Here is a 25,168-nt window from a genome sequence, read left to right as displayed (position 1 = left end):
AATATACAAGCAAGTATTAAAACCAAAATGGACATACGGAATCCAACTGTGGGGTTGTACCTGCAAGACAAATGCAAGTCTGATTCAAAGATTCCAGAACAAAGTACTAAGGTGCATAGTGAATGCACCCTGGTATATAAGAAACACCGACCTCCATCGCGACTTGAAAGTAGCATCGGTGTCATCACAAATTGCATCATTCGCATCTAAACATGAGAAGAGAATGCACGATCATCCCAAGTGACCTAGTGCCCTAGTCGATTCAAATGCGAGCAATAGTGTGGAATTATAACAAAAACAATAATACCCTAAACGTGTGTTCCGCGTATCGCAGTGTGCGCGTTTTTGTGTTTTGGTCTTAAAACGGTTAAAATATGACAATATTTATCTATATTATGAGTAAAGCAGACTGGACCACTGGGAAAAGCTGCAAAACATTATCTAGTTTAATTTGGTGTTAAAAATAAGTAACTAATTAGTATACCGGGTGTCCCTCAGAAGTGGCTAACCCCCATATTTTTTTTTTATTATTAGTGATATAAGAAAACCATTTGGAGTGCATCATTAGGCCGTTAAAATGGATTATTACGACATGAAATCATACTCTTTGTACTTCCGGTTATACCGGATGTGACTACTAATTTCGCTATTTTTTTAAATCTATAATTTTTTTTTCTTCAGATGAGTAGACAGCATAATTTCACATAACTTTTACTTGAAAAAATTTTCATGATCGCTTATAATTTTTGAAGAAAAAAAGTTATTTTCTTTGTTTTTCAACGTTTTAGTATCTTTTAGTATCTAGCAATTTGACATAACGTAAATTAAGTAACGTAATTAAGTTCATTAGTTGACAATATTCGTTAATTTCAATTTTAATTATGGAAAAATTCACGCAAATCGAAAAAGTAGATATGATATTAATATTTGGAGAATGCTGAAAAAACGCAGTTGCTGCTGCCAGACTTTACGCGCAGAGATTTCCTGGTCGTCGCCACCCAACAAGGCATTACTTTCCAAAAATTGTGGCGAAAATGCAAACAGAGCCGGTCAATAATGGAAACCCTAGATACATTGTAAGTGGCGATACGGAACGAAATGTTTTGGCATGCATCGAAAATAACAACAGTGCATCAGTTAGGGAGTTTGCGATACAATGCGAAATTTCAAAAACATCGGTGAGGCGGATTTTAAAAAAACATAAACTTCGTTCTTACAAATACCAATTACATCAACATTTGTACGAGAATGTTTATGAAAGACGACTCCACTATTGTAATTGGTATTTAGAAAGATATGAAAACTATAATGCATTTCCCTTCAAAATTCTGTATACAGATGAGAGTCGATTTACTAACTTGGGTATGTTTAATCGAAATAATAAAAGGTATTGGGCATAAGAAAATTTATATTTGATGGAGGAAGGGAATTTCCAAGAAAGATTTGGTTTTAATTGTTGGATGGGAATCATTGGAGAAAGAGTGGTGGGTCTAATATTTTTTGATGGTCATCTTACAGGAGAAAGATACCTCAACTTCGTTAATAATGGAATTGAGGATCTGCTGGAGGACCTACCAGTTGGAACTTATAAAGGACTAATTTTCCAACAAAACGGCGTCCCACCTCACAACAGCAGACTGGTTACTGATTTTTTAAGCAGAAAGTACAATAACGATTGGATTGGTAATAATGGACCAATAAAGTGGTCACCACGGTGAGAACAAACCGGTTCTTTCTCACATTTCTCCTTATTCCTATCTTTTTACCTTCCAGATCACCTGACCTCACACCTTTGGTTTTTTTTTATGGGGCAAAATCAAAAATGAGCTGTATAATACACTTGTAAGGTCTCGTGAAGTATTAGAAAATCGTATTAGAAACTGTATTACCCAAATATCTCCGCAGGAATTAGATCGAGTTGTTAGATCGACAATACGAAAGATACAATTATGTCAAAATCGAGGCGGGGAGCATTTTGAAAATTTAGAAAATTAATTTTTTGTGCTTATAATTGAATTAAATTTACTTGTTATTTGTTTTACAACTGATTTAATACAACTGTTAATTTACACCATTATTAAAAAAGAACCACTGACTAAAGCATAGCAGTGATCACTGCTCAAGAAATAGTAAATCACGAGAAACATAACGTAGTTTATACTATTAACCTAGTTACTATGCGTCAAATGTAATACATTTTCCGAAGGTACTAAAACGTTAAAAAATAATGAAAATAATTTTTTTTTCAAAGATTATAAGCGATCGTGAAAATTTTTTCATGTAAAAGTTATGTGAAATTATGCTGTCTGCCCAACTGAAGAAAAAAAAATTATAGATTTAAGAAAATAGCGAAATTAGTACTCACTTCCGGTATAACCGGAAGCACAAAGAAAATGATTTCCTGTCGTAATAATCCGTTTTAACGGCCTAATTATGCATTCCAAATGCTTTTCTTATATCACTAATAATTAAAAAAAAACATGGGGATGAGCCACTTTTGAGGGACACCCGGTATATTTACTCGGTGTTATACAATTGTGCAATATGCATTATATATAGGGTGATTCAAAAAACCGCTGACAGACTTCTGGAGTAGATAATACATGAAAAATTAAGATGAATAGTCTCTATATACATGGGGTCGCAAATGCCTTCCTGGCGAGATATAGCGGATCAAAGTTTCTTTAATCCTAAACATTATCTGCAATAAAAAGCACATTTTTAAAAATATTGTCTACGCCATTCCTCTCTACGCGTGTAAAGTGATCAACTATCTATCAATTGGTCTCTTACAAAACTTTGATCAAAGCAATAGTTTCTAAGAAAAACACGTTTGTAGAAAATTTGTTAATTCAATCAAAAACTGTTGCTGTAATCAAAGATTTGTAAGAGACTTTACACGAAAATACTGCCCGTTTGACAAAATTAGCAGTGGAGTTGAAAATATTTTTAAAAAAGCCCTTTTTATTGCAGATAATGTTTCATTTTAAAAAAACTTTGAGCCGCTATATCTCGTTAAGGAGGTATTTGCGACCCCATGTATATTAAGACTTTTCATCTTAATTTTTGATGTAGTACCTGCCATAGAAGTCTGTCAGCGGTTTTTTGAATCACCCTGTAGAAAAAAAAAATTTTTAATTTTAATGATTAATCTCTTTGTGGTTTCTTAGTTTTCCACCGCCATTTGTAAATGTGCCAGACAGTTCGATTTCTTGGCTTTACGACGAAATGGATTCGCAATGGAGAAAATGGTTACCAAGTTCGGTTAGTAATACGGTTCGACGCGGAGCTTTCTATTCGGTCTTAGTTAGACCGGGATTTCGTTTAATTTCCCTCAACATGAACTACTGCAACAACAAAAACTGGTGGTTACTTTTGAACAGTACCGACCCGGCGACCGAACTTCAATGGTTCATTTACGAATTACAATCAGCCGAATTTAACGGCGAAAGAGTTCACGTTATCGGCCATATTCCACCTGGACATTCCGATTGCTTAAAAATTTGGTCGCGAAATTATTATGCTATAATTAATAGATACGAATCAACGATTGCAGCTCAATTTTTTGGACACACACACTACGATGAATTTGAAGTTTTTTATGATCACGATGATTTTAGTAGAGCAATAAATGTTGCTTATATTGGACCATCCGTTTCTCCATATTACGATTTAAATCCTGGATATAGAATTTATTACATTGATGGTGATCATGATAAAACAACTAGAGTAATGGATCATTTAATTTCAATTTTTGGTTAAAACACAAATTATATTTTTTAGACTGTTGTTGATCATGAATCGTGGACGATGAATTTACGCGAAGCGAACGTTTATGGTTATCCAATATGGTTTAAATTGTATTCGGCTAAACAAGCTTTTGGAATGGACGCTTTGAGGCCGATCGATTGGGATGAAATGGTTGAAAAGATGTCGAATGAACCGGAATTATTTGAATTATTTTATAAGTAATGTGCTTTATTTTCTATAAAATGATTTAGAATTAATTTGTTCATGTTATATTTAGATATTATTACAAAGCAAGTCCGGTGAGGCCAATTTGTGACTTGGAATGCAAGAAGAGAATTTTATGCGATTTACGATCTGGTAGATCACATGATAGAAAAAATTTGTGCCAAACTTTAGAATCTAGGATTGATACTTCCACTACTGTTTCCTGGAGGGAATGGTTTTATAATACTATTTCAGTTTCGTAAGTTATTTTTATTAATATTACAAGTTTATATGGTTTTGGACACGTGCAAAAACTGTTGTGGCTCAATTTTAATTCACATCATCCAACAACATCGTTATTGCAAATGTTGCAGATTTAAGACTAGTTTCAGTAGTAGTTCAAATAGTAAAATAGCATACCTTATCTGACTCCTCTAATGTTGCACCTGCAACTTTTAGGTAATCAGTCGTGCATTACAATATTAATAACTTTGACTTATAAATAGCTTCGAAAATGTACTCTTACGTTTGAAGATATTTTCCATCGATTTTAGCACATTGATGTTTTTGCAACTTTCACATTGTCTAAATATTTGTTGGAGATATACTGAGCTATAAGACAGTAATACCACGACTTACAATATAGGTTGATACTAGTAATGGATTGGATAGTGATTTTGCGAAGAGCTGGATACCGGATATTCGGCATCCCCTTCGACTGGATATCCGGTTATCCGGCATATCTATCCGGCCATTATGGCTATAATTTCTGGTGCATTTCTGAAGTAACATCCTATATTGCCACATTATTGCGATATTTGAATAAAAATGAAATTAATAAGAAAGCTGATAAGATATGTCAATTTATTTGGATGCAAGATACTAAATGAACTTTTTTGATGCTGATTTACCTAACGAAGCAACTCTAAAAAGAGGATACTTTAATTAATAATTGGCGATATTTCCACAAAGACCCTTCAAGAAATAAATTTTATAGCGGATTTTGAAAGTTATCGATGAAAATTGCAACATCGAAAATTTTATCAAAACTTCAAATATTGTTTTCTCAAAAACTAAAAGCTATTTTTCAAAAGGACACTTTTATTAACATTTTGGGAAATTTTCATACTCACAGTTCAAGAAATGGATCTTATACGAATTTTTACAACGTAATCGGCGAAAATTGCAAAATTCAAAAAAATTTTCGATCATTTCAAAAACTGCTAGATCACAAAGGTGTCATCTACGTAACAACGCTAAATCTTTGGTTTCCTTAACGCTTCTTTTTCATACAATTCCGTGCAGAAAATGATGATTACTCCATGGCTGGTCCTTTGTATTGTTCGTAGAATTCTCCCTTCCAGCTGAAATATGATGCTGATAAACATACTTGATCTAGAACAATACTTTTTATCCGGAGCTGATCTCTTCCAACTTCGCACCCCCCTTAACAGCGTCTTTCAATCTTCACCTTAGGCTTCTAGTTGGTCTTTTTTCTTGCATTCGGCTATTTATTGTTCTTTTCTGTTTTCTTCCATCCTATATCCTGATAACATATCGCGCTCAACGTAGTCTTTTAGTTTTCGCATAGTCGGATAGAGGGTTGTTCTCCATAATAACGATAGGCATGTTGTTCTATAATTTTCGCACTCTGTGGTATCACCTTTTTTTGTGTATGGGTACTATAATATTACTCTCTTCAGATATTCTTCTAATCTTCAGATATTCAGTACGTTCCATGTTTGGTTGTAAATTTTTATTACCCAGGTGGTAACTATTATTCCACCCTTTTTGAGCATTTCAGATGATATTGTGTCACCCCCGACGACTTACCGTTTTCTGTTTTCTTGAGTGTTTCCTTTACTTCCTCTTCCGTTATAGGTTCTTGTGTCTGCTCTTACTTTGTGTCGTCTTGTTCTCCTTGTTCTTTTTCCATGTGTTTCTCCCCTTTTTTCCTCTCTAAGCTCCTAGGATTCCTTGTATTATTGCTTCTAAACTTTTTCTTCTATTTTTAATATTTCTGATTTTCTTGGACGGAGTATTTTTGAGTATTTTTATTGTATTCCAGAATTCTATCTGGTTATCGTTGTAGTTTTCCTGTATTTTTCTACCGAATTCCTCCCGGGCCTTTTTTGCTTAATTTCGTTTCTCAATGCAGTTTGTTCTGTACTCCTGCGATCTGTTTTTTTACATATTTTTTCCAGGCTTCTGTCTTTTCTTTGACCTTTCTTTTTATGGTTTCGTTCCACCATTTGGATCGTTTCGTATTAGCTTCCTGTCTTACCATCATTTACGCCGCATATCTCCTCCTTCATTTCAAAGATTGTTTTCTTAAATCATTTCCATGTCTCCCCCAAAGTCCATGGATCTTGTTTGTGTATTTCTTCTTTCTCTTCTAGTCTTTCCAATTTTCTTGTGAGGATATCCTCGTTTTTTTGTCTTATTTCCATGTTATTTAGAGTTTCCAATTTTATCCTCGTGTGGATTCTACTCTTATTCTTTTTTGGCTTTTGGATATTTGTGCCAACTATTAGTAGTTTATATTTGGTACTGATTGTGAGTTACGCCTCTCTGATCATCTTAATATCCTGAACTGCATAGTTTAGACTTTTGGAATAAATTATGTAGTCTATCATACTTTCCTACGTTCCTCTGCTTCACATTTTATTTTATGAATGTTTTCGTGCGGGAACCAACATCCTCTTTCCGTTATCGTTCTCTCTCCCTGCATTCTATGTTGCCGTTATATCTCCCTGTATTCTATGTGATCCCGTTGTTCCATGCCCTGTTCTTTATCCTAGTCCTGTCTATTTTTATCTTACAACTTCTCTATTGCTCGTTGTACCTCCTGGTAAAACATCAATCTCATCCTTATCTTGCCTGTTTGCATTCTTTGTAGGTGCATATACTTGTATGAGTCCTACTTTCACTTCCAGTTGTAGAATCTAGTGTTATGATTCTTGAGTTTATGGGTTCCCATCATGTCACCCTTCTTTCTAGTGTATCGTCTGGTATTATGCCTGCTCCTTCTGTTGCTCTAGTATCTATTGGTACCTATTTCCTTAGAATCTTAGCGTATATCCCTTAACCAAATGTTTTGTACCATTTCCCTTTTTCTTGATTTCCGATATATCAAATTTTGTTTTACTTTTTTTTACCCGCCAGAGAAATAATTTTCTATGTTCTAAATCTAAATCTTATCCTATTTCTCGCTAGTGGTCTCCTATTGTTCCGTCTTGAGGCTCGTTTTATTGCTCTGATTCTATATGTTACGTGTGCATATTTAGCCCAACGGCAGAGGTGCTCTTACCTGGGGACAACTGGGCCGTATTCTGGCAGGTGCCCTTATCTTATGGGGTTCTATCACTCGAACAGGCCATCTGAACCCCGGTTATTATTAGAAAGCGTTATTTCTCCATCACAACCCCATTTATCCTGACTTGTGACAGGTGTCTACCTGAGTTCAAAATTGGACACAGGATGGTTGGGTCCTACCATTAAACTTTAATATGATGACAAGAATTTGTGAAAACTTTCATTATATAGATGCTTTAAAACACTTTATACACTGTCTTAATTAACTATCGTACCCGACGTCATCATTGCAAGTATGCAACCAATATCACAGTATAATATGATATAATACGCGATTTACGTATTGCAATACCAATACTGTGATATTGGTTGCATACTTGCAATGATGACGTCGCGTACTATAATTAATTAACACACTGTATTTATAAATAATATGTATAACTCAATAAAGATGCAATAACAATTATAATCCTCTAAACACACTTAATTGCACGTGTTTAAAACTTAATATTATTACTATTTAACGACTAAACATTTAAAAAATAATATATAACCTTAATTAGACCTTTGTAAAACTTAATTAAATCATGGTTTTGGACTCTAATTTTCTAATAACGTTGTAAATATATCTTTCTTTTTAGTGAGGTTTAGGAATAAATATTTGTACAGTCTTCTCCCGTTATTTTCTTATTGGAATGGTAAGTTAATAATATTTCCTCTAACAATTTTTTATTTATTTTTATTTAATACATTTTTCCTCGAAATAAATTATAGCTTTGTAAATACTTTTAAGTAGAAATAATATTAATATTATTTTAATTTTAGGATGTCTGTGTTATGGTCTATTCCAAGGCTAACAATTCAACTTCCAAAATATGTTTTAAGATTCGGATAAATTAACTATTAAGATATAAAATAAATTTTAAGAACATAAAAGAATCAAAAGCAATATGTATATAGTTATAGTTTAATTTCAAAAATGGTAATTTCTTCGAACAAACTTGTCGTTAAATAACTTTCTTATTGTATTTATTTTGATATTGTTATTATCTACATGGAAGGCTGTGTTAATTCTACTAATACATTACAACTATTACATTTTTTGGTAAATGTAACATTCTTTTTCTATGTAGAAATGTTCTATTTAATACATTTTTTGTAACATATAGTGTTACATTAAACATTTATAAAATAAACAAATTTATTTATTCACCGATCTAATTTTATATTGTAACAAAAACCTAAAACCAAATAAATTTTTTAAACTAATTTTACTTATTCCTTTTACGAATTCCAACTTTAATCCCCGTTTTTGAACGCAACGTTATCTCCGCACACAATATTAGTTCCTGTTTAACTTCAACAAACTCGTAATTTAATAATAGTTTTGCAAGGACAACGTGCATAGATAACATTGCAAATTTTTGACCTAAAACAATAATAATTTAGGTTTTTCTCTCACAATCAGAATATAAAAAAAATTACCGATACAATTTCTAATTCCAGCATTAAAAGGGGCATAACTATATCTATTTGGATTTAAATTTTCCACAAGAAATCTTTCCGGGATAAATTTTTCAGGTTCTGGATATACATCGGGATCCATGTGCATCATAAACGGCAACATCAACACCATTAATCCTTTAGGTAAGATTGTTCCTTCGTAATTAATGTCTTCGTTTAGCGTTCGCACAAATAAAGGAGCTGACGCTTTCATTCTCATCGATTCCTTGATAACCAAATCTAAATATTTCATTTCTTTCACATGATGATTTGTTATGGGTTGGTTGATGTCATCACCAAGCATTGCAAACACTTCATCATATGCTTTTTGTTGAATTTCTGGGAATATTGATAAGTGATAAAGAAGAAATGATAACGTTGTTGCAGTCGTATCAAAAGCCTGAAATAAAATGTAAGTAGGAAAATTTAATATAATTTAGATACAATCTTACTGCAGCAAGCATCATTATTAATTGACTTGAAACAAAATCTTCGGTAATATTTTTATCGTTTTCCATGTGGTTGATTAATATATCGATTAATATCGGTCTTCTTTCGATTATCTTATTTTCGTGTAATTCAATTTTCTTTTTTCTAATAAGTTCTCTTACATGATCAAAAAGAATTTTTAACGTTTTCCTTTCTTTCCAATAAGTTTTAGTGAATACGTATGTTGCGTGGAGGTAGGTTGTTGGTGAAATGGCTCTATCCATACAAATTTTCATAAACAGTCTTACTGCACTTAAAAATTCTGTTTTATCAGTTAATACTGTGTCACCCAATAAGGATTCTGTTCAAATACGATAATTTTATTCAATTTAGTAAATATGATAAGGTATATTGTGTTATTTTGGGATTAAATATAAAATTTTTACTAACCATAAGCCTGTTCTAATGTGTAACGGCCAAAAACCTTCCCCATCTCCGTTGATTCATTATTTATTTCAACCTCTAATCTTTTTATAAGCCCGTTTGACTTCTCATTGAAAACATTTATATTTTCAATGACGCTTGTATAATCTAAAGCTGGATTTAAAAATTTTCTTTGCTTCCGCCATTCATCACCTAAATAGAAAATGAAATGTTTTTAAATATCTAAATTAAATAGATCTCCATTTCTATAACAAAATTACCGTTAACTGCAATTAATGAATTTGCAATGCTGTTGCTTAACATTTTTGAAAGTCTTTCTGGCTTATTGATGTGCTTTGGGGGCCCAAGAATAAGTGAAAATATCTTAGGATCAGCAGTGAAGAGAGTTGGAATTGGTCCTATCATGGCGAAAAAATTTTTTCCTAGTGTTTTTATTTCTGATTCTATCACATAGTATAAATCTACAACAAATTTATAGACAACAAAATTTATATTATAAAATGTTATTAATTTAATGTTTTTTTCGAAATAACGTTTATTTAAAAAAAAAATACAAGAAATGATACTTAATACTAGTGATGGAACGGATAGTTATTTTGCGCAAAGCCCGGTATCCGGCTTTAATTAATAATTTGGTGATATTTCCACAAGGATCCTTCAAGAAATTAATTTTATAGCGAATTTTGAAAGTTATCGATGAAAATTGCAACGTCGAAAATTTTATAAAAACTTCAAATATTGTTTTCTCAAAAACTAAAAGTTATTTTTCAAGACGGGTTGATTCATTGGAAAGAGGACACTTTTATTTACACATAGGGAAATTTTCAACCTCATATTCCAAGAACTGGATTATATACGAATTTTTAAAACTTAATCGGCGAAAATTGCAAAATTCGAAAAAATTGTCGATCATTTCAAAAATGTATTTCTCAAGAATTAATAGTGATTTTTCAAAACGGCTTTTTGCATTAAAAAGAGGATATAATAATTAATAATTGGTAATATTTCCACAAGGATCCTTCAAGAAATTAATTTTATACCGTACTTTGAAAGTTATCGATAAAAATTGCAACATCGAAAATTTTATGAAAACTTCAAATATTGTTTTCTCAAAAACTAAAAGTTATTTTTCAAAGCGTGTTGGTTCATTGGAAAGAGGACACTTTTATTAACATTTTGCGATATTTTCAAACTCATATTCCATGAACTGGATTTTATACGAATTTTTAAAACTTAATCGGCGAAAATTGCAAAATTCGAAAAAAGTCTCGATCATTTCAAAAATTTATTTCTCAAAAACTAAAAGCGATTTTTCAAAACGGCTGGTTGCATTAAAAAGAGGATACAATAATTAATAATTGGTGATATTTCCACAAAGATCCTGCAAGAAATTAATGTTATAGCGAATTTTGAAAGTTATTGATGAAAATTGGAACATCGAAAATTTTATAAAAACTTCAAATATCGTTTTCTCAAAAACTAAAAGTTATTTTTCAAAACGTGTTGGTTCATTGGAAAGAGGACACTTTTATTAACAGTTTGAGAAATTTTCATACTCCTATTCCAAGAAATCGATTTTATACGAATTTTTAAAACTTAATCGGCGAAAATTGCAAAAGTCAAAAAAATTGGCGATCATTTCAAAAATGTATTTCTCAAAAAGTAAAAGCGATTTTTTAAGGCGGCTTGTTGCATTAAAAAGAGGATACTTTAATTAATAATTGGTGATATTTCCTTAGGATCCTACAAGAAATTAATTTTATAGCGAATTTTGAAAATTATCGATGAAAATTGCAAGATCGAAAGTTTTATCAAAATTTCAAATATTGTTTTCTCAAAAACTAAAAGTTATTTTTCAAAACGTGTTAGTTCATTGGAAAGAGGACACTCTTATTAACACTTTGAGAAATTTTCATACTCATATTCCAAGAAGTGGATTTTATACGAATTTTTAAAACTTAATCGGCGAAAATTGCAAAATTCAAAAAAATTTTCGATTGTTTCAAAAATTTATTTTTCAAGAACTAAAAGTGATTTTTCAAAACGTTAATAATTGGTGATATTTCCACAAGGATCCTTTAAGAAATTAATTTTATAGCGATTTTTGAAAGTTATCGATGAAAATTGCAATATCGAAAATTTTTTAAAAATTGGGGTTGAACTTGATTATTATCTGCAGTGTCCTACACCTAAAAGAGATACTACTTCCTGTGAATGGTGGAGTACTAAGTAATAGGGTTTTAATTAAGTAATATTTTTTGAAGTATCCGGCCTATCCGGCCATTTTTTAAAATCCGGTTACCGTATATCTGTTCCACCACTACGTAATACTAATTGCTGTTACCAGCGTATACTATATTATTACGTCGGCGGTAGTACTCCAGCAGGATTTGTAATTTATTTTTATAATTGAATAAGATCCAAAGTAAGGCTATTTTTCTGTATATCTATAAGATTTTAATAGATTGCAATGTTATAAAAGAGACCTATTGGGTTTCTTGTTGTAATATGCCCAAACAGAGCTTCAAATGGGCGGTAAAGGGGTGGTCACCACCAACCAGGTACCCAAATGCCAATCTCAATTGCAGGTGGTGCTTCTGCTAGATAACAAACGAGGGTCTGATGACTCAGTATCTGGGATTATTGCCTGATCCACTAGTAAGTACTATGTTTTATATTTTGATGAATTCATTTATGATTTAATTTATAATTGTGGTGGTTGCCACACCCACCTTCGTCGAAGTAATCACTATAAATACGAATGCTCGGAAAACGACGAAGGAAGAGTGGAGACATGGACAAAAGCTGGTGGAGAAAATGAAAAGAAGAGGTCAAAGAATACCAATAAGATCAAAATACTGGGTTTATCAGAAATAAAGAAGAAAGGAAGTAAAGAAGTAATAATGGACAAAGGATATAAACTGACCTATTCAGGTGTGCCACTGGGAACCAGAGCACCAGCAATGATTTAGCTATCCAAATAACTGAGTAATAAGGTATAAACTCACGAATAATTACATTAGATATGGTGTCGAGTGAGAAAGTAACACTCATAATCTACGTACAAACAGAGGATGCAGAAACCACAAAGAAGGGGTCATTCTATAAACCTGCAGCAAACGAACAAGAAATTCGGAGAATTTCTGGAGTGACAGAATGAGTGGTAATAGAATGATTGATTTTTGTATCACTAACAGACTGCATCAGACTTAATCGGAAATAGATGGTTTAACCACAAGGAGATACATAAAGAGAAGGAAATAGACAGAACTACATAAACAGGAGGAACGAAGCAAAAGAAGTAGTTAGAGATGCAAAGAATAAAGTATGGCAAGTCTTCGGCATAAAAAATTAGAGGGAAAGTTTAAAGACAACACAAACAATAAGAAAGAGTTGTGGAGGACAGTTAAACATCTAAGAGTAATGAATGAGTAATGAGTAGAAAATATGGCAAAACAGCATGGTGTATAGGTAAATCATAAGAACCAAAATATGGTGACAGAGGAAAGCAAAATACAGCACATATGAGGTCAATATTACGAAGATAAGTTTAAGGCAAGAATAACAGAGAGGGGAAATACATTCATTTCTTGAAGGATCCTTGTAGAAATATCAGGCTCACAGTAGGCGACATGAATGTCAAGATTGTCAAAGAACAGCACTTCATAGTACCCATGAAGAAAGGACACGTGGAAGACACATGAAGACTCGTGGTTTGGTGAAGACTGCAACGAAGCAATAGAAGAGAGGATCAGACGACAGGAAAACTAAAGGTATTGACATAAACCGCAATATTCAGGCTATCACAAACACAAAACGTCACCATGGAGGACGACATTAACAGTACGTATATTTGGACACCACGTTATACAAGAATGGCACAGAAGATTGTAACTCAAGACGTGGGTTTCAAATATAAAAAAAATTAACCTGTTGAAATATTTAATGGCAAGAAATCATGTAATTACAGCTAAAATAAAATTTTTGAAGCATTATTTTTAGACGAAACTTGTATACATAATATATAAGAATGATTCTGCATTACGTCGATTAAGACCATGATAAACGATCATCAAAGAAAAGTATTTTCAAAGAAGATGAAACTAATATACAACATAAAAAAATAAAAACTTACCCACAGTATTTCGTAGTTTGTAAGTATACCCCAAAAGAGGTAACTGAGTCGGCATAGGAAATTGTTTCAAAAATTTTCTGTTTTTAAATAAAATGTAGTACCACCATGCTGTTAACGTAAGTAAAATCACGATTATAGCAACAATCGCATCGAGAATGAACATTTTCGTACAAATGTATACTGTTTTCTCTTTTCAATACATATATATATATATACGCATTAAATTGCCACCTTTGCAGGTAAAAGTTGTTTTTTGATTACTTTATAATCAATTATTATTGATAAAATTTCGAATAATTATTACGTCAATTCCAAGAAAAATTTAAACTATTACGTCCGAAAAACAATTTAAATATTGACAAGGATATGAGGATACAAATTGGGGGATTATTAAAAATCACTGAAGTAATCGTTTCTGAATTAAATTAGTAATTGACAATTAAATAAAATTAAGATTAATTGCATTGACTTAGAATATTTTTTCTTAAAGAGTTTTTATGAAATCTGTTACTATAAACACTTACTCACAGGATGTAGTTAGATAATTTAGGAAAGATTTATAAGACAATAGTTTTCAAAAATGATGTAGTACAAAAGAAAACTTTCGGATGTCGATTTTTCATTATCATCCATTACGTATTGTACATAATATAGAGAGTTCCATTTGGAAATTTTACACATTAAATTAATTAGTTATATAAGCTTAAAATTACGCAATGTAATTCTTGAAAGGAATTTTTTCAAAACTTCAGTTATCCTTAATAGGTACCTTATAAACTTTTTAAAAGCTATTAGATAAAGTGTATACATAGACAGAAACAAAAGTTTGCAAATGCGTAATTTTCTCGTAAATGAGTAGCAAGAATTATACAGAATTGGGGATAGAGTTTTCAAAACAAAATTCCAAGGTTAATTTTATAAATTCGACTTCTCAAGTATTTTTAATAAAAATTTCTTTAGAATTAAAAGAAAAAGAAGTTTTTTTATATCAGCTTTGTCATTAGCAACCTCATTGTAACTATAGCTTGTTTTAATAGAATGATTCTATTAATATCCACTTGCTATATTTTTAAAAATTAAAAAAAATATTCTTTTCAGAAGATAATTTTAATAAACGAAGACGCGAGTGGATAAAGGTGTTATGTAACAATTTTGAGAATTTTAGGATTTTTGGCTTTTTAAGTGTTTTATGCAGTAATTTAAACGTCTAAAGATGTTTTGCAGATTAATTCTTACTTTTTTGCAAAGTACCGGTTGATAAAGGTGCTATGAATTTCACAATCTAAATTAAGTTAATGGATAAAGGTGCTATGTGACTTTAACACCTTTATCCATTGTGTTTCCTTCGATAGTGCAGATCAAGTTACCGTGATTTGTTTGTATTTAACTAAATTTTGACAGGTGCTAAATCGTGTAAGTAAAAATAAATTCCACATGCTAATTTATGTTTCAAATGGCTGAATTACGTCCGGTTAATGGTGGTATGCGTTTTCCTCTTTTTGTATGGTTAAGTAACATGAATATTGGGTTCATTTATCTTTAGATTCAGGTATGGGATTTGAGTTCTGTATTGGCCAAGACGAATGTATAAGCACTGATTTAAATAAACATAATATTGCGGTACAAGAGAATAATTCAAGTGATTTGACAATGAAATTCAAAGGAAATGTATTGGCACACATTGGCACACCTAAACACACAATGGGAGAAGATACTCCAAATAATTCAGATAGTATCTCGACAGAAAAAAATCAAAAACTAAAAAAGAAAATATTTGAACCTTCAGAAAAGATTGCTAGGAAAAGGAAGAGGGATCCAAGTAAGTAGAAAAGGGAAACGGCAAGGATTGCAAGAGATCGAGGGGAAAAATATATTTCTCAAACGGGAAAAGAAATTGCCGCTAAGAGTCCAAATCTAAAAAATTGGCCCAGTTCAGCGCCATAGATCGTCAGCTAAAAATCCAAAACAGTTTTCATTTAAATATTTTATAACTTATAATTGCTTATAATGCAACACAAACGCAAGTTTGCAAACTTGCTTTTATGTCATTATATCAAATTGGTAGAAAAAAAGTTGCTGTTATTCAGAGAAAGCTGAAATCAGGTGAGGTAGCTCCAAGTCCAGACAGAAGAGGCTGCCATGATAAAAGGCCCCATAAATTGCCAGCTGAAGTTGTTGAATCCATTGTTGACCACATAAAAAGATTTCCTGCCGAACAATCACATTATTCAAGGAATAAAAATATTAATAAGATGTATCTTTCTCCGCTGCTAAATATAGCTAAAATGTACAGGTTGTATATAAACGAATGTCGCACCAAAAAATTTCCAGAAGAGTACATGGTAAAATTATGTTCATATAGCAACATTTTTTCTACAAAATTTAATTTATCTTTTGGACAACCTAACAGCGACACTTGCGACAGCGGTGAAAGCAATGAAGAACATAAAGAGAGGTACAGAAAGGCGTTTGAAGAACAGAAAAAGGATATGTTAAAAGCTAAAAGCAACAACGAAATTGGTTATCTCACCATGGATCTACAACAAACCATGCCTTTGCCAAGAATAACCACATCTAGGGCTTTCTATCTGAGACAGATGTGGTTTTACAATTTTGGTATACATTTCATATCAAAAGAAGAACAACCTTATTTTTTTACGTGGACTGAAGACGTTGCCAATAGAGGGAGCAGCAAAATTGCGAGCTGTTTGTATTATTTCGCCCAAAGATTAAAGAAAGTAACTCTGAGATTAATCACCTAATAATTTGGTCAGATTCTTGTGCCGGCCAAAACAAAAATTTTAATATCATTGCTTTATATCAGCTCCTAATTTTGAAGGGCATGTTTAGAAAAATTGATCATAAATTCCCAGAGGTTGGACATTCTTATTTGGACTCTGATAGAGATTTCGGAAGAATTGAAAAAACTTTAAAAAAATGTGAACGGATTTTTGTACCCGATCAGTACATACAGAGACATCATAAGAACTTCAAGCACGAAAAATGCACATGTTATGAATATGGAAAACCATTTTAAAAAGTTTGATCAATTGCCTCTAAAACTCGGTTTATATAACAGAAAAAAAAATAAATCGGATAAAAAAATACATTTTAGAGATGGTATCAGGTGGATTAGGGTGGAAAAGTTTGTGGAGTATTCGTCCAAGGAATGTCTGGATGAAAATACCGAATTTGGAATTGTCAATTTCTTAAAAAATAAAAAGACTACAGAAATATGTGTTTATCCAGACAGAGTTTCGGAAAAATATGGCAATATTTCTAAAGAAAAGTTACTGAATTTGAAACAACAGTTGCAATTTGTACATGAAGAATACAAATATTATTACGAAAATATTTTACGCGATAATAAAATACTTTAGATGACATCTATATGAAAAAAGAAATAAAAGAAATAAATAGTAAAAAGTTCCAAACAAAAAACTTTAAACGCGAATAACTCAAAATTGTTCCCGTATTACATAGCACCTTCATCCACTCGCGTCTATTAACGTCTTACACGTACTTACAATCAGACGAGACTGTTGAAAAACTAAAAATAACAACATTCATTTTTTTAATAAAATTTCCGACGGAAATAAAATAAATGAAAACATGGCTACTAAAAATTTTGTAATTTTTGGAAGGTGAATTGTGAATGTTTGTAGTGACGCTACAAATACTCCCCTCTCCAAAAGATACAAAGACCACTCAAAATTAAATGTAATTTTTAATTTAAATACAGAAACGAACTCGCAAATGTTTTTTGTAAGTGCCAATAATTTGCGATGAATTATTGATATTGAAAGAAGAATTATTAATCGTTGATAAAGAATTATTAAAAATTGACGAAGAATCGTTAATTGCAGAGTAAGAATTGTTAGTCAAAAATGCCGGTATAAGGCGGTCTATATTAACTATCAATTCTTTGTTATTTTTATTAATGACATAATTTCTCTTAAAACGTTTTAATACTCTGTAAGGTCCTTCAAATCTGGGAGATAAAGATTTGAAGTTTTGTAATTTTAAAAAAACGAATTCAGATGTCGGCAAATCTTTGTGAATGAAAGGCTTCGACACTGAATGAAATTTTGTTTGAATAGGTTTAAGCTTAAGAAAAGTTTCTCTCAAACTTGTTAGTAAGGGTGTTGTCCCTATGTTATGTTGAGAGGTTATGAAGAATTCCCCTGGTAGGCGTAATGGCTGCCCATAAACTAGTTCAGCGGGGCAACAACCGAGATCTTCCTTTAAACAGGATCTTAAACCCAGTAAAATTACAGGAAGATTGTTGTTCCACCTATAGCTGCATCCTTTGGCGGTGATGGCATTTTTAAGGGTCCTGTGGAACCTTTCCAAAATGCCGTTGCTCTGGGGATGATAAGAAGAGGTGTGGATCTGTTGAGATCCTAACAACTTATTGAATTGTCGAAAGAGATGGGATTCGAATTGTTGACCTCTATCATGTGAGATAGTATGAGGCACACCGAATCTCGAAAAATATTGATTAAATATGGTTTCAGATGTTGTATCTGGAATCGGATAGGCTTCTGGCCATCTAGTAAATCTGTCTATTACTGTAAGGATGTAGGAACAACCCATTGAAGTAGGTAAAGGACCTACTAGATCAATGTGAATGTGTTCGAAGCGTCCTTTTGGTATGGGTATATGATCTATTGGTGATTTTGTATAACGATGCACCTTGGCCTTTTGGCATTGTATGCATGTCCTACACCAATGTTTAATGTCTTTGGTTAAATGTGGCCAAAAAAATCTTTGCTTAATTAAATTTAAAGTAGCTTTAAAACCGGAATGTGATAGAAAATGAAATTTATTGAAAATATTTCGCCTGAAACAAGTAGGAATGTATAATTTAAGTGAAGAAGAATCTTTATACCATATAATAAAATATAGCTTGTTTTAATAGAATGATTCTATTAATATCCACTTGCTATATTTTTAAAAATTAAAAAAAATATTCTTTTTAGAAGATAATTTTAATATACGTCTTACACGTAGTTACAATCAGACGAGACTGTTGAAAAACTAAAAATAACAACATTCATTTTTTTAATAAAATTTCCCACAGAAACAAAGAAAATGAAAACATGGCTACTAAAAATTTTGTAATTTTTGGAAGGTGAATTGTGAATGTTTGTAGCGACGCTACAGTATCAATCCCAAAACGATATATAAAATCTCTTCTTGCTGTTTCGTCTAGTTTTCTTCTCTTTGCTTGTAATTCATCAGCACATTCATTACTAACAGAACTGTCGGTGTTCAAAAATTTATGAAAAAATCAACCATTTTTTCGAATTTTACAATTTTTGCCGATTAAATTTTAATAATTCGTATAAAATCGTTTTTTTGGAATATAAGTATGAAAATTTCCCAAAATGTTAATAAAAGTGTCTTCTTTCCAATCAACCAACCCGTTTTGATAAATAGCTTTTAGTTTTTGAGAAAACAATATTCGAAGTTTTGATAAAATTTTCGATGTTGCTATTTTCATTGATAACATTCTAAATTCGCTGTAAAATTTACTTTTTGAAGGATCCTTGTGAAAATATCATCAATTATTAATTAAAGTATCCTCTTTTTAATGCAAAAAACCGTTTTGAAAAACCACTTTTAGTTCTTGAGAAATAAAGTTTTGAAATAATCGACAATTTTTTCGAATTTTGCAATTTTTGCCGATTAAGTTTTAAAAATTCGTATAAAATCTATTTCTTGGAATATGAGTATGAAAAGTTCCCAAAGTGTTAATAAAAGTGTCTCCTTTAAAATGCACCAACTAGTTTTGAAAAATAACTTTTAGTTTTTGAGAATACAATATTTGAAGTTTTGATAAAATTTTCGATGTTGCAATTTTCATCGATAACTTTTAAAATTCGCTATAGAATTCATTTCTTGAAGGATCCTTGTGGAAATATCGCCAATTATTAATTAAAGCATAAAAAGAGGATACTTTATCGCAATAATGTGGCAATGAAGGGTATCACTTCAGAAATGCACCAGAAATTATAACCATAATGGCCGAATAGATATGCCGGATATTCGGCCGAAGGGGATGCCGAATATCCGGTATCCGGCTTTTCGCAAAATCACTATCCGTTCCATCACTATAATGGACGTAATTGAAGTCTTTCCAAAAAGGCGAACAATTCTTAGATGTGATAGCTTTACTATATTTGCATAAAAATTTTTTATTAAAAATTAAAGCTCACCCATTAAAAATTGGATCAATCTAAGATAAGTTAGCTATGTTGACACACATTCTATAAATAAAAAATATCAATTAAGTAATTTTGAGGTAATTCCAACAATCTTCTCTAATTGAGATAACTTTGATTTATTGTGATAAAGTAGATTACCATTTCTACAAAACTCAAAATTGTAATTATCAGAAAACATTTATCAATTACTCCCTATTTTTATTTGATCTTAGTCATTAGTGTCATTACAAAATGGATTGAATTTATGTTTAATCAAAATTTATGATATGCGGTCATTATTAAGGCATTATTAAGTAAGAATCAGATAATTAGCACATTTCATTGTAGTTTTATATTTATCACAATTTTTAATAAGATTTTTTACTGTTTCCCACTAGCGCAATCTCATATTAAATAGCAATACTACCAAAACCATTGATTTTACAGTGAGTTGCAAAAAAATAACTCAAAATGATTTCTCACAAATTTCGAATTCAATAAAAATCAAACCCAGATTTTAATAAGAGTGAAAAGCATTGGATGAACATGAAGTATTACCAAGAAAACAAGCAACTCTATCGTAAATGTTTAAAAATAAAACCAAAGAAGACATTCAAAAATTTAAAATAAAAATTATAGTGACAATAACACGTTTTGTGTATAGCCAGACTTTAAAATTCTTAACGTATTGATATTTAAAAATTTATATTAGACTACAACCCTAAAACAGGTAAAGTTTCAGGTAAAATGGATCTGTTATTTGAATTCATCCTTTAGCCGATAACAAAAAGGTGCGAAAAGCAAGTCCATTTATTTTCAAAGATTAAAAGGTATCACATAAATAATGAAGAAATAATAAAAGCAGTTTCTTGCTAGCTTGAAATACAAATAATTTTGGTGAGAAAAGCACGTTTGGCCATTATTGTAACTACTTATTTATACCAATTAGTATAAAAAATGCCATTTTCATTATTTTTTATTTTTAACGGCATTTAAATATGTTAAAAGAAAACTATATGGTTAAAAATTTAAATCTTGGTTTAAATATTTCTATCAATAATCTTTGTTTAGCTATTTCTTAAGTAATTAAATCTACCGTCTTATATATGTATATATGTATGTCACATGTTTATTTTAAATATGCATCGTCAGTTAATTTTGGCTTGGTTGAAGTTAGTAATAATAATATAATTAAAAAAAAATACAAGAGTAGTCGTTTTATCTAAAAGAAAATCTCTATTTATGTGTAAAACAGAGTTGTTAAAACTATTGTTGATTAGAAGTATTGTTGTATAACTCAACATTTTATTCCTTTGCACTATTTATTTTATGAATAGTGGGAAAAAAACAAAATAATTGGTTTAAGTTGAAAAATGATAGTAGATTTGATAATTAGGAGATACATTACTAGTAATGACACAAATGTCGTTTTCTTCACTACTATTTTCTTTTTACATCTGCATTTAGAACAGAATCAATTTCTTCATTACCATTAGTTTCTATGAGACAAGTAATTTCAAGAGTCTCTGGTATTACCCGTGTGAAGTTACCCATAAATTCTATCCATAAAAAAAACTTTTTTGTTTGTGTATCGATTTTAATGATTAATAGCTCATTAGAAAGATCTCGTAGAGTAGAGCCTAACATAGTTTTGGCGGCGCAGATTTTGGGCGGGAACACCTTACATTCCGCGAAAAACAGTAAAATATATAAGAAAATTCTCTAATTTTAGTATCCCAAAAATTGAAAACTAATTAACATAATATCAGGTATAATTACCAAATCAGAACGAATATGGTGTCTTCTACACAACAGTGAATTTTGGTAGTCGCTAAATCATATGGGTAATTAGAAAAGTGCAACAAAACACGAACCTGTTTCCAGACGTAGATGATCTACGTTCCTGTAGATCATGTCATAGTAATGACGGCGGGACATTCTAACAATAACGGTACTTAAACGATTAAAAACGTTATAAACAATCATATCCATAAATATAACTATTTTGTTAATTGTCCGATTTTAATGTGTGATACCTTTTTGGAAAGGGCTCGTTCTGTAGGTCATATCATAGTAATGGCGGCGGGACATTCTAACAATAACGGTACTTAAACGATTAAAAACGTTATAAACAATCATATCCATAAATATAACTATTTTGTTAATTGTCCGATTTTAATGTGTGATACTTTTTTGGAAAGGGCTCGTTCTGTAGGTCATATCATAGTAATGGCGGCGCGAAATTCCAACAGTAACGGTAATTAAACGAGTAAAAACGTTATAAACTATCTTACCCATAAATATAAGTTTTTTGTTAATTGTCCGATTTTAATGTGTAATATTTTTTTGGAAATGGTTCTTCCTATAGATCATGTCATAGTAATGGCGGCGCGAAATTCTAACAATAAGGGTAATTAAACGATTAAAAACGTTATAAATAATTATATTCTTAGTCCTTTAAACATTGATAGTAATTGTCCGACTTTTATAATAAGTAAAAACACAGTATATTAATAAAATACTATAATTCATTATTATTAACGACAAGTCAACTGTATATTATATAATTTTTCTGTAAAGATAATAATTATCTAAAACTCGCTACAACAATTATTTACAAAATGAGATCAATTAAACAAAATTGTATAAGTAGTCAACTATTAAAATCTAATTTAATTGTAGTTACATTAAGTTGCTACATTAAATTGTATATAAAAATTCATTCAGGGCCGTTATCCTAAATCGAATAGAAAGACCATTTTTCAAAAAATCGATAAAGTATGTAAAAGTAGAAGGATTGGTAACATTTTCAGATCCTAAAATTGTTTAATTTTTTCAATAATTAATATTAAAATTCAAAATCCCCTCTATAACAGGTTTGGTGTCGTTTACGAGGTTTTCACGTAAGATCAAGAAGACTTTTTTTTTTTTAAAGTAAGGCCCAGTTTAAAAAATAAAAAATTAATAGAAGTCTTCAATTTTGCTAAACTATCGAATAAGACATCGATCGAGACATTTTTCCTTTAATGAGTTGGAGTTTTTTTAATAAAGTTTCAATAATGATGTTTCTGTATGAATCTCTGCATTGAATGATTTAACTGGTTTATTTGATAATATACAGTCAATCAAATGACAGACAAGAACTCCACAATTGTATCAATCTGCTTATAAAGGATAATCTAATTTTCGAAATTTGTTTTAAATGTTCCCGGCTGTTATTAAAGGTCGTATTTTCATACTGTGAATTATATGTTAATGGATCCATATATTATTATGTTATTGTATGAGTGATTAAGTTTGCAACATTGACGCCCAATGCCTTTGAACATAATATTGCAGAATATTATTCTATTACAAAATTATCTAAGTACATATCAGAGATATTTTTATGCTGTAAAAGCGTTTGAAAATTGCTGTAGTATAACTTTCCTTTATTGAAACCGGCTACTACATAGTCTTTCGACAATTTAAGTGGCATTGTAACGTTGTTGTTGGTAATAAAAGAATGACTTTTTTGGCTGATTGTCAAATTTTGTTTTAATTTGTGTTTGATTTTTCATCACTTTCTTAACAACTTTTCTGTTGTTCCTTAAGCGTTTCGCTCAACTCTCTTCTGGCACTTTGTTTGACTTTGCTTTTATTACACATCTCGTATTAAGTTATATTTATTAGTAATATTTATTAGTTATATTTATTGGTTAGTTACAGACCATTAACAAAAAAGTTATATTTATGGATATGATTGTTTATAACCTTTTTAATTGTTTAAAACCGTTATTGTTAGAATTTTGCGCCGCCATTACTATGATATGATCTACAGGACGAGCCCTTTCCAGAAAGGTATCACACTTTAAAATTGGACAATTAGCAAAAAAGTTATATTTATGGGTATGATTGTTTATAACCATTTTAATCGCTTAAATACTGTTATTATTAGAATTTCGCGCCGCCATTACTATGATATGATCTACAGGACGAGTCCTTTCCAAAAAGGTATTACAAACTTAAATCGGACCATTAACAAAAAAGTTATACTTATGGGTATGATTTTGCTTTTCAAAGAACCGCTTGGCGCCACGTACGTCTGGAAACAGGTTCGTGTTGTGTTACACTTTTCTAATTACCCATATGATATAGCGACAACCAAAATTCACTTTTGTGTAGAAGACAGTATATGCATTCTGATTTGGTAATCATACCTGATATTATGTTAATTAGTTTTCAATTTTTGGGACTCTAAAATTAGAGAATTTTTCTATATATTGTACTGTTTTTCGCAGAATTTAAGGTGTTCCCGCCCAAAATTTGCGCCGCCAAAACTATGTTAGGCTCTATTCTACGAGATCTTTCTAATGAGCTATTAATCATTAAAATCGATACACAAACAAAAAAGTTTTTTTATGGATGGAATTTATGGGTAACTTCACAGTTCTGGTATTTCATCTTCGTTTAAAGCCTCGTTTAGCCTTGTGACTAATAATTCATCAATATCTTCAGATGATATGTATGTTTTGAAACAAACTTGAAGAGCTTAAAACGAGAGGTTTCTGCTTTTATCAATTTCTGCTTTTGATCATGGTCAAAGCAATTGTGTACTTCCAAACGAGTAATGTTAAAATTACTAATTTAAAGAGGAACACCAAACTGGTGTCTAATTTATACCATATATTGTCATTATAATTCTTATTTTAGCCTTTTGAATGTCTTTTTTGGTTTTATTTTTAAACATTTACAATAGAGTTGCTTGTTTTCTTTGTAATACTTCAGATTCATCCAATACTTTCCACTCTTATTGAGATTTTGTAGTTTGGTAAATCTGCTGTCAAAAGAAATAAGAATACGTTTAATAAATTTGTAATAAAGCTTTAATTTCTAAAAGCCAATGCCTAAAATCTGAGTTTGATTTTCATTTAATACGAAATTTGTGAGAAATCATTTTGAGTTATTTTGTTGCAACTCACTATAAAACTCAATGGTTTTGGTAGTATTGCTATTTAATATGAGATTGCACTAATATGAAACAGTAATAAATCTTCATTTCTTAATTTTAATAAGTATAAAACTACAAAAAATTGTGTTAAAATCTAATAATTATTTGGTTCTTACTTAATAATGCTTTAATAACCACCGCGTATCATAAATTTTGATTAAACTTAATTTCGATCCATTTTGTCATGAG

At 30.9% G+C, this 25,168-nt stretch overlaps 2 protein-coding genes across 11 annotated transcripts in view; one reads left to right on the top strand and one right to left on the bottom strand.

Moving 5' to 3' along the window:
• LOC111417437 (sphingomyelin phosphodiesterase-like) overlaps positions 1 to 8,538 on the top strand; it is a 91,729-nt gene extending 83,191 nt beyond the window's left edge. For 9 of the 10 annotated variants that reach the window (XM_071194531.1, XM_071194535.1, XM_071194530.1 and 6 more), the window contains 4 exons: positions 3,171 to 3,729; positions 3,784 to 3,968; positions 4,028 to 4,213; positions 8,095 to 8,538. In XM_071194531.1, the coding sequence (XP_071050632.1) occupies positions 3,171 to 3,729; positions 3,784 to 3,968; positions 4,028 to 4,213; positions 8,095 to 8,164 (1,000 nt within the window). In that variant the 3' untranslated portion in view covers positions 8,165 to 8,538. Of the gene's footprint in view, positions 1 to 3,170; positions 3,730 to 3,783; positions 3,969 to 4,027; positions 4,214 to 7,910; positions 7,968 to 8,094 lie in introns of all 10 variants that reach the window. The other variant, XM_071194532.1, reaches the window with a different exon arrangement.
• Positions 8,282 to 13,988, bottom strand: LOC111423053 (cytochrome P450 4V2-like). Its single transcript, XM_023056309.2, has 6 exons — positions 13,781 to 13,988; positions 9,906 to 10,106; positions 9,652 to 9,837; positions 9,225 to 9,562; positions 8,755 to 9,172; positions 8,282 to 8,698 (listed from the first exon to the last, which is right to left on the bottom strand). The coding sequence occupies exons 1-6, from the start codon at positions 13,941 to 13,943 to the stop codon at positions 8,541 to 8,543; spliced, it is 1,464 nt and encodes a 487-aa protein (XP_022912077.2). The 5' UTR covers positions 13,944 to 13,988; the 3' UTR covers positions 8,282 to 8,540.
• Between the last annotated feature and the right edge of the window lie 11,180 nt (positions 13,989 to 25,168).

The sequence above is a fragment of the Onthophagus taurus genome, chromosome 2, assembly GCF_036711975.1.
Source record: "Onthophagus taurus isolate NC chromosome 2, IU_Otau_3.0, whole genome shotgun sequence".
In the NCBI taxonomy this organism is placed as follows: Eukaryota; Metazoa; Arthropoda; class Insecta; order Coleoptera; family Scarabaeidae; genus Onthophagus; species Onthophagus taurus.
Note: the sequence above shows the minus strand (reverse complement) of the source record. Positions and strands in the feature narration are given on the sequence as shown.

Excerpts from the sequence above, each read along its gene's own strand:
- LOC111423053 (XM_023056309.2), bottom strand. The coding sequence starts at position 13,943 with ATGTTCATTCTCGATGCGATTGTTGCTATAATCGTGATTTTACTTACG. Across the intron at positions 9,838-9,905 it reads TTCATTAATTGCAGTTAACG|GTGATGAATGGCGGAAGCAA; the intron begins GTAATTTTGTTA and ends TTTTCTATTTAG. Across the intron at positions 9,563-9,651 it reads CACATTAGAACAGGCTTATG|AATCCTTATTGGGTGACACA; the intron begins GTTAGTAAAAAT and ends GTATTTGAACAG.